Source organism: Hydra vulgaris, chromosome 08 (genome assembly GCF_038396675.1).
Source record: "Hydra vulgaris chromosome 08, alternate assembly HydraT2T_AEP".
NCBI lineage: Eukaryota > Metazoa > Cnidaria > Hydrozoa > Anthoathecata > Hydridae > Hydra > Hydra vulgaris.
The window spans coordinates 46,282,020-46,293,017 of NC_088927.1; the positions used below are offsets into that span (position 1 = coordinate 46,282,020).

The 10,998-nt window shown below is 26.8% G+C and overlaps 1 protein-coding gene across 1 annotated transcript; it reads left to right on the forward strand.

Moving 5' to 3' along the window:
- Positions 1-6,397: 6,397 nt before the first annotated feature.
- Positions 6,398-7,768, forward strand: LOC136083356 (piggyBac transposable element-derived protein 4-like). The gene has a single exon (XM_065802752.1). The coding sequence runs from the start codon at positions 6,398-6,400 to the stop codon at positions 7,766-7,768; it is 1,371 nt and encodes a 456-aa protein (XP_065658824.1).
- The last annotated feature ends 3,230 nt before the right edge of the window (positions 7,769-10,998 follow it).

The following is a 10,998-nucleotide window of genomic DNA, read 5'->3' on the forward strand; positions in this document are numbered from 1 at the left end:
TACGTGTATATGTGTGTGTATGTATATATATATATATATATATATATATATATATATATATATATATATATATATATATATATATATATATATATATATATATATATATATACGTGTATATGTGTGTGTATGTATATATATATATATATATATATATATATATATATATATATATATATATATATATATATATATATATCTTCTTATATATGAATACGGTAATGAATAGTGCGCATAGTTACGCCTAATGTTTCGCCTATTGTTCGTATTGTTATTTACGGTTCTGTATTCTGTAAAATACACTATTTCTTAGTTTTTAAGAAGTTTCTAGACTTTTTTATGCGCGGTTTCTTTTTCCATGCGGTCTTTCAAGTTAAGTCAGCTTACGAATTCGAGATGATGTACTTTTATTCTCAAGAAGAGTTGATGTTGTTCATTGTTTAAAACAAAAATTTAAATAACCGTGTTGGTTGTTTTTATTATTCTAATTTTTATAGCCTGTTTTCATTTTTTAGAAGAAGTTAGAAATAAAATGTCTGGTAAAATAGTTTTTATAATACAATCTAAACATGAATGCTGTAATTTATCTAATCTTCTAAATATGAATACTGTAATTCAATAGTGTTAGTGTCTTTTCACTTTCTTTTTTAATAAAGAACTTTCTAGGCTTTTCTAAAAGCGTTTCTTTATTTAAGCGTTTCTTTCAAGCAAGGTCTTCCAGTCAATTAGAGCTGATAAATTTTTAGTTTCAAGTGGAACTGATGTTGTTCATTGTTTAAAAACTAAAATTTGTTTGTTGTTCGTTGTTTTCATTTTTCTGTGTTTTTTTTTAGAAGAAGTTAAAACTAAAATGACTGGTAAAAAAATTTTTTTTAGTACAATGTTTCTTTTTTAGTAAAGTGTTTCAGTTTTGTCTTCAGTCTTTTTAGATCATTTTAAGCAAGTATTTTTCATTTTTTTAGAGCAGTTAGAAGGAGCTGAAGGCCTTTTTAGTAAGTATATAGTGTATAGTAGTTTATTTGTGGTTTTTATATTAGTAACATAGTTATATTAGTTTATTTATAGTTTATATTAGTTTATATAGTATATAGTAGTTTATTTATAGTTTATATTAGTTCAAGTTTATTTATCGTTTATATTAGTAAGTTTATTTATAGATTATAGATTAGGATTAATGAGAATACAAATTTTTTTTTAGACAGGGTAGCTGACAGCGACTTAAGTAAGTTTTATCATTTAGATTTTATTTGAGTACAAATGTAGCATTAGCAATTTTATTGTATATAATTTTATCTCAATTTTTATTTTTAGACAGACAGGTAGAACTCATTAAGGACTTAGATTTTGTAGATTTAAAAACTTCTTTTGAATATTCTTTTAAAGCATTGAATATGTTTTAAATATTTTAATAAATTTTGTTATTTAGGTGTGGTAGCATCATCAGTTGGTGCAAGTGGTAGTAATGTCTTTTATTTTGTTTTACAGCAAATAGTAATGTTTTTTAATTTATTTTAAAAGGAATCAATAAATATTGTTTATTTAAACATAATCATCAGGATAAAATAGATAAGATAGATAAAATAGCTTTTTTATTTAATATTTTTTTATTTAGTTATAACTTCAGTTGCACCAGCCACAACAGGTAACTTCGTACATTTATTTTAATATACTTGAATTACATTTGTTACTTAACTTTTCAAGCAATAAATATTGTTTATTTCAACATTATCGTCAAGATTATATAAATAAACTTTTTATTTGATAATTTATTTTAGTTGCTTCTGGATCAACTTTAAATAATGGTAACTCATTAATTCATATTTTATTATATATAAATGCAGATAAAAAAACGTAAGTTGGAAATTTTTGTAGATTTAAAAGCAGTAAGCTTTTTTCTAAAGGTTCTTTCTATTTTTGGAATAAATCCACTATCACTACATTTGTTCTATGTTTATATAATGTACTTTAATAATTTTTGTCATTTGAAAAAAAATATATCATTGTTAAATTACACCAGGTTGTCAAAAATAGTTATAGTTTAATGATAATGTTGTAGACTGTTAGAGCAGGTTATAGATCTTTGATCTATTTAATACATTTAATAACCTACTATCAAAGGGAAAATTTACTATCAGTTGTTTGTTTGTTTTTCTGTTTAGTTGACAACAATGAAGAGAGAAGTAGTATATTTAAAAGGATTTTTATTTTTTTATAAAGTAACTAAAATGTTTTTTAAAATATTGTTGTTGACTTAAAAGTAAAACAGTAGGTTTTTATATTTTTATACAATAGAAAGAAACTAACAACTTCATGGAAGAAATGAGGGGAATAGGTAAAAAAAATTATAGTTAAATATTTATTTATACGTAAATATAATTCTATCAATTATTCTGAGGTATATTTTTTGTCTTTAGTGTCTGGTAGAAGCATAACTGGTAGGGCTGTGTTTTAAATTTTATATATTTTTTACGGAGAAATATGTGCAATAGGTGAAAGAATTATTTATTATAAATATGACATTTTTAAACTGTTTGCATTTTACTCATATTTTTATTAAAATTAAATTTCTCAAAAGTTTAACTTTTTTTTAATTTACTTTTTTTTAATTTATTTTTAGCATCCTCTTCATCCTGTGAAAATGGTGAGGTTATGCTTTATATTTTGATTTAAAAAAATTGCAAATGTTTTTAAATTTTATTATATCCTTCTATTTGTAATTTTAGAGTCGTTAACATTTGAGGAATATGAAAGATATCGCTCCCAACACCCAGGGCCTCTCTCGGAGAGGTCCTTCAATAAGTGGCGAAGTAATGGCGGTATGGATGAGCCATCCTTCAAATAAAGGGCTCATCCATACCGGGGTGTTGGGAGACACCGAAGAAAAAACAGCAACCAAAAGGTTATAAATGTCTTCTATCAGTGAAGATATTTATAACTTTTTTGTTGCCGTTTTTTCTTTGGTGACTTTTTTTTATTTTTTTTTATTTTGTAATTTTTTTTTTAATTTGTAATTTTTTATTTTTTATAATATACTATTGTTTGTATTTGGTTTGTTTTTGTCTTTTTTAATTGAAATTTTATTTGTTTTTCACCAATTAAACTTAAATATAGTTAAATTGATTCACTACCCAATCATCATAATAGGATGCTACATTCTATTTGTTAAAAATAATTAATTGGTAGTTTAATTTATTAAAAACACTGCTTTTAAAAATTACTATAAGCCCAGACTATTTAGCTATATAAATGCAATTTATTTATATCTATTTGATTTTTTATCTTAAATGTTTTTAGTTTGGCTCCTTGAAGCATTTTTTTTTTCTTTTTAATTAAAATATTTTAAATCTATTGTAATGTCTTTCAAAAATAACTAAAGTTTACTAAAAGCCAACGTGAAATAACGTCATAAAACAACACCGACAGTTGCATCATGACAGCAGTTTAAGTATGACAACAGGCTACCAAAAAGCAGGTAAATTGTTTTCCAGTTTGTTTGTTTTGTTTTTCTTTTATGTCTACTTATCTGTTACAATTTTTATTTTAGGTTTGTCATATGACGCATTAATGCAATATAAAAGATCAAAGTTTACATATTTTTTACAATTTGTAATACACATTAGGGTAGAGTGATTTTGAAAATATTTGAAATTTGATTCGCCTGAGCAGCAAATCAATATCTTTTGGTGAAAAAAAAACCTTCCTCTTTTTTTTTATAGTTTAGATAAGTTCTTGAGGTTCCCCTTTGGATTCTAAATTTTTGATGGGTCCTAATATTGTTTAAATTTTTTTTTTCTAAACTATATTAACTTGATACTTAAAAGAAGCAAAATAATATACTGATTTTGAAAATAATATTTGTTTTTATTAAAAAATTAAAATTAAAAAGTAGAGTAAAAAAAAAAGGTAGAGTTGTTTTTTTCATTAAAAACCCCCGTTCTCAACAAAACGGGGGTTTTAAGGTATATTTTTGCAAGTATTTTTTTACTAAAAAATTTTTCTAATAAAATTATTATTTATGAAACAATCATTTTTTTCTGCTTTTTTTGAGTCCAAGGTTGATATGGTTTAGAAAAAAAAAATTCAAAAATATTAGGACCTGTCAAGAATTTAAATTCCAAAGAGGACCCTCAAGGTCTCTCATCAAAATTAAAAAATTGTTTTTACTTTTATCTTATAATCAATAGACATTGATTCGTGTCTCAGTAATATTGGTTTTTAAACTCTTTTTTTTTTGCTATGAAAATCGCCCCACCCTAATACACATGTTTGATTGTAAATCGACTTTTTTTTGTTTGAAACGTATTTGTACTCAATTGCTTAGTTATTTATAATAAATTTGATTAGTTGTGTGCATTTATCGTTTTAAAGACAATTTCCTTTTTTAAAGAAACATATATCAAGGGGATACCAAAAAATTAATAACTCATAAATAAATTACTTCACTTCATTTTCTTATTAATTAAAGTTCATGTTATAAAAAATATAACAAGAATTTAGCTTTAATCTTTCGTCAATTTAAGGCATGATGAAGTGTTATTATTTTGTGTCAGTAACTAAAAACGTATTGTGTTGAACTTAGTAATGTCTAGGAAAATGGTTCGGCCATACACTGATATGACCTATGTCAGTTGTAAATTACTCAAATAACGTTAAATAATTGGTAAATTAATTTATTTTAATTTTACAGATAGTTTAATTTTTTAATTTGAAGGAGTTTTTCTTACAGGGTATTAGTTAAGGTATCGCAACTTTAAATTGTGGAAAACACCAACTATAAATTAACAGACCGACCGTAACCCGTATTACGGGTTGCTTTCTGCTAGTATATATATATATACGTGTATATGTGTGTGTATGTGTATATATATATATATATATATATATATATATATATATATATATATATATATATATATATATATATATATATATATATATATATATATATATATATATATATATATACGTGTATATGTGTGTGCATGTATATATATATATATATATATATATATATATATATATATATATATATATATATATATATATATATATATATATATATATATATGTGTGTGTGTGTGTCTGTGTGTGTGTATTTTGCATATATATATATATATATTTTAATTTATATATATACGTTATTAATATTACTTTTTAAGGTTGCGATGATAAGATCCTTATGATCTTCTTTTGGAAACCAAGCTTTGTATTGTTAGTACGCTGAATTGTATTATTTGCGTAATTGTATTACGACTTATGTTTATGTATTACGGCTTATGAATTATGTAATTATGTAACACAACTAACATTGTAAACTTAAAAAAAAAAAAAAAAAATGAGTTTTCATGGAGCCAGTATTTGAGTTAGGTGTAAACAGAACCTTTCAAAAAATATTCTTATTCCTGCGGGGACTTTAAATTGACAAGTTACATTTAGATTACTTTTGTCCTTTTTGTTAAGAGGTTGGATTTTTCTAAAATAAGACCACAATTGGTAAGTTTTTTAAACCATGTTGACTTCTTTTTCGCTTAATTTTGGTTTAAAAATGAACTATTTTTTTCAGGAAGTAGTAAAATTATAATTGTTATTATTTATATTGTAACAATTGCTGCATATACAATTTCCTATGGACATTTATAAACGATATGCTCTTTGGAGATGTATTAATGATTGCAACATTACAATTTCCTTGGACATTATTTACGCGCAAAGGAAATTGTTTTGAATGCGCTTTGAATTTACGCAATTTTTTCATTAAATTCCTAGTTTATAATTGTTACATTTTATTATTTGTTTTGTTAAAAATATTCAGTTATTCAATATCAACAAAGAAAAGCTTAGTTAATCCTTAAAGGACGGCGGGGTATTTTACTACCCCGGAAGAGTTTTTTTTTAACTGCCACATCAACAAATTTTTTCTATTTGAACTGCCACTTCAGAACATCCTTTATTATCATTTAAGGAAGTTGTTAGTGTAAAATGTTGTTATTTTACTAATTAATTGACAATAATATTGTTGGTTAAAAAATTAGTCACGTTAAAGACGGATGGGTTATTTTCATACCCCATGCAAGTTTTCCTTTTTTTTAGTTATTGAATCAATAAATAGTAATACGAATCATGTTTAGTTTAATACTTGCTAGTGTTTTAGTTATATTTTAATAAATATGGGGTATTATTTATCTTTTTTATGAGTAAATTATACCATATATGCATTATATATATACAATCACTGTAACAACAATAGTGTGCTCATGTTGCATATATTTTGTTTTTATGTCAAAAATATTTATATTATTAATGAAAAATAATAATGCCTAAAGAATTTGTTATATATTTTTCACATATTTTGTTTGATTAACTGAAACTATTTTTTAGAATAAATAAAATAAATTTAATGAGTCGCCCAAGAAGAAATGCTGCAGTCAAGGCTAATAATATTATTTTTGGTTTAAATGAATTATCTTCAAGTAATGACTCAGCTGACGAAAATCTTACTGATGATGAAGAAGATATTATTACAGCTGACGATGAATCAGATGCTACTATCTCTGATGAAAGTGATGAAGAAGTTATTCAGGAAAATCACATATTAAATCAAAACATGATTTCAAACAATGGTGAGGAAATTTGGAATAAACTTCCATGTGTAGATGCTGTTCAGCCACGTGCACACAATATTATTCAACAACCTACCGGCCCAACAAGGTTTGCAACTCAGGTTTGCGGCCAAAGTGTGGGTACTGCCTTTAAACTCTTTATAACACCAGAAATGATTAGAATTATTGTCAACTGCATTAATGCTGAAGCTCGTAGAATAAAACTAGAAGGATGGGTTGACACGACAGTTAATGAACTTTATGAGATTATTGGAGTTCTTCTTCTAGCTGGAGTGTTCCATTCTAAAAACCAAAGCATAAAAGAACTTTGGAATAGATTAGATGACATACCAATATTTTCGGCTTCAATGCAAAGAGATCGATTTGTTAACTTACGACGATGCATTCGATTTGATGAGAGAGAAACAAGAAATCAAAGACGGTTTGAAGAAAAATTTGCACCTTTAAGAATTATAATGGAAATGTTTATTACTAAATGTAAGAGCAACTACAATCCAAGTGCATATCTTACTGTCGATGAGCAACTAGTTACATTTAGGGGACGTTGTCCATTTAAGAGGTTTATACCTACTAAGCCAGGAAAGTATGGAATGAAGATATTGATATTATGTGATGCTGAAACCTCTTACAGCATAAACTTGCAACCGTATATTGGCAAAGTAAATGGTGCACGTGATATTAGACAAGGTACACGAGTAGTTCTTGAGCTAACTAATCACTTAAATGGAGGTGGTAGACACATAACAGCTGATAATTTTTTTACAAACATTCATCTTGCACGTGCATTGCTAGGACGTAAAATGACATACACTGCCACCATTAAAAAAAATAAAGGAGAAATACCAAAAAAGTTATTGTCAGCCTTACATCGACCATTTTACTCTAGCACTTTTGGTTTTCAAAATGACTCTACTATAGTTTCTTATGTACTTAAGAAAAACAAAGCAGTAATATTATTATCAACCTTTCATCACAGTAATGACATTGTTGTGGACCATAATGAAAAACCACGTATTATTCTAGATTACAACAAATATAAAGGTGGAGTTGACACATTAGACCAGGTTGTCAGGTGCTACTCGAGTCGCCGAAAGAGTAACCGATGGCCGTTTACAATGTTTTGTAATATTTTGGATATTGCAGCATAAGTCTTATTAAAAAATTTGATGCAAATGACAATCTTTCACAAATAGTTGCAAATAATATTTTTTGCCAAGTAATTGCACAAATTAAACTTTTAAATCAAGGTCAACCAATTAAAGAGCAGCACATAAAAAGATGCTATATGTGTCCTCGTGTTCATGACAGAAAAACCCGTCTGCAATGTGCATCATGTAACCATTCTGTTTGCAAGGCTCATAGCAAAAATGTTTGCAATAGTTGCCTTATATAGAAGAAATATTTTGTTTTTATTTGAATAAGTTGTCTCAAATATCACTTTTATTTAAAAAAACATTAGGAAAATTAAAATTTTTGTTAAAAGCACGCATTTTAATTTAAAAAGTTGAACATATTTTGTATAAAAACCTATATTTTTTGTTACGTGACAGCAACTTTGTCTTGATTGAACCAAGACGTTACCGCATTTTTTTAAAATTGTTCCAATTAAAATGTTACGTTCCGATTGAATAACCGCACTCGAAAATTTGGTGCAGTTATGAACCAAGACGAACCAAGAACAACGTGATAAACCGTGACGTTTCGGGACTAAAAGTGATTTATTTTGTTTTTTTAACTTCTTTTTTTTTGCATGGACAGCGGTTACCCGTCATTTAATAATGCTGCCTAGGCAGTAATCAACGGGCGGGTAGCCGGTTGCCCGGGTACCCGTTGACAGTCTTAGTTATGATATGAACCAAAGTTAGATAAAGCGCTATGTAAAAGGGTGCGTTATCTACATTTGTTTTAAATCATAATTTGTTAAATAACAATTGCCTTTAACGCGCATTTTGTGTTAAAAATTTTTTATTTTAGAAATTTATGAAATAACATTTATGGAAAAGTGCGGTAACGTAACGGAACTTCACGTTATGTCACGGTATTAAACAAAAAAAACTTGTGCGGTTTGTACTTGGTTGGTGCGGTTTCCCAATCGAGAAATGAACCGGAACGTGTGGTTTCACCCGTTACCGCACCAACCTCGTACCGATTAAACCAAAACGTTACGTACTTTAAAAATTTTTGTCTACATTCATTTTTACCGTTACATTCCTACAGGGATAACGTGATTGCCGGATAATTTCGGGAATAATGTTCCGGGACGCCAAAGCTTATATTTTATTACTGCTTAAAAAACTGTGTCTTTTGACTTAATTATAAGTTCAATTCCAAATTTGATCAAATTCGAAACTCAAATTTGAATTTCAAATGTTTTCAAGTTTTTATCCAATTAATCAGAAATCGAAATTAAAAGTCGATTTCAAATTTAGATCATAAATTTGAAAAAATTTGAATTCGAATTTGACTCCAAACTCCGAATTTTGTTAATTTTTTTTGAATTGAATTTAAAATTCGTCCGAGCTTACAAGCCTTGTTCAAGCAGAACCACGCAGTTCAACGTAAGCATGAAGATCTCGTAAGACAATGTTATCCTCTATGTACTTTTTCATAACAGATATGGAATAATCACGTATCATTTGAATATCTGATTCAATTGGTAATTTTGCATAGTTTCTTTAAACTAAGGTTTCTGCGTTTATTTAAATCATGTTGCATCCCCAAAGATCTCTTCTTTACGCAGTGTAGAAGAACTAAAAAATCAGAGATTGATTTAGTCGAATTATTATTATCTTGAGCCCAAAAGTTTCCGAAACTTTTTTTTGCTCTGCTAGAAATTAAATCATATAAGGCAGTTTTAAACCTGATTTTTGATTTTTCAGAATACGTATTTGCATATACTTCAATTGTAAACTTCATAGAACTAAAAATTTGGCGAAGAAACATACTGGATGCATTGCAATAAATTGGTTTTAATTCATAATTTTTAAAATGTGAATATAGGTGGCTTAACCGTCTCATGTCATTTCGAACAGAACTTTGAACTTTACTTTTTTTGCTAAGTTTTCTTCCCACTTTCTCGTAGAGTTGAGACCAAATCATCAAAATTGTTTGGTCGCTTTTCGCAATAATGCCAACAGGATCATCTCTAATTACTTGTAAAGTTTCAGTTTTGAAATTTTGACTAAAGCCTTCTTGTGATTTATCAGTAAGAATTTCAACCGGTACTACACAACTTGATTACGAAGAATCTTTTCCACATACATTCATATGACGGAGGTAATAAGATTTTGAATAATATGACTTGAAAGCCTTCGAAATGATTTACCGCAGATAAAATAAAATCTCTTAAGTATTTTAATTAAACCCTAATAAAATATATAAAATTTGATGTCAGACTGTATTTATTTGTAAAACTATAAACCAGTTTGCTAGCATTATTAAACTTTTTTTTTTATACTTATGGGTATTTATATTTACTTTCCCTTCGTTATTTAGTTTTTTTCTTTTCATTTAAGTTGGTGAAACATAAATTTTAATCATTCAGTGTTGAAGACCAAAAGGTTTCAGGATCTTTTATTGAGTTCTATAGAAAAAATAGTAAAAGAGTTTTATAAAGTAGAAAAACATGTTTACAAATATGTTTAAAAGTCAAACTTATGTCTCAAAAAAATTTTAAGAAAATCCTACAACAATAAAAATTTCTTTTAATTTTGTGCCTGAGATTCCAATATACAATTTGCTTATGTGACTCGACCCGGAATTTGATAAAGTGTTGATAAAGTTTTAAATTAAAACGCAAATTTCTAATTTGAGATTGGTTAGAGAACGAGAAAACGTAAGATAAAATTTGCCTTTTAACGAACAATCAATTCCATTTCCTACCTGAGCTTCTTCCGAAACATCATTAATGAAACTACTCACTTTACATGATTAAGGGTATGAAGAACTATTGACCGTATTCTATAAAAACAAAAACTTTTTTTTAATATGTTAAGAATTTGTTGAATAATCCTTGTAAAAGAAGTCAATTTAATTTAGAATCTATTTTAATTAAATACTTGACTTTTACTTTAATTAAATACTTGACTCTTTGAATTATTAATAAAATTCTAAAGTAATGTAACTTTTTTTAAAGTTTCAGAAATAAGTAAAAAAATAAAAAGTTATAGCGATCTTGATACATATACAATTGTATATATACAATTTTTAACCTGAGGCTCGGCCGATAAGTCATTAACAGTACTGCTTACAGGGGTAAATCTTATGTTTGTTGAACTATTTATAAAATCCTGAAATAACAACAAAGTAGATCATTCTTTTAAGTATGGATAATTAAATAACAATCTTGAAATAACAACAAAATAGATCATTCTTTTAA

What these genes read in the sequence shown, in the direction of transcription:
- LOC136083356 (XM_065802752.1), top strand. Translation starts at nt 6,398, where the DNA reads ATGAGTCGCCCAAGAAGAAATGCTGCAGTCAAGGCTAATAATATTATT.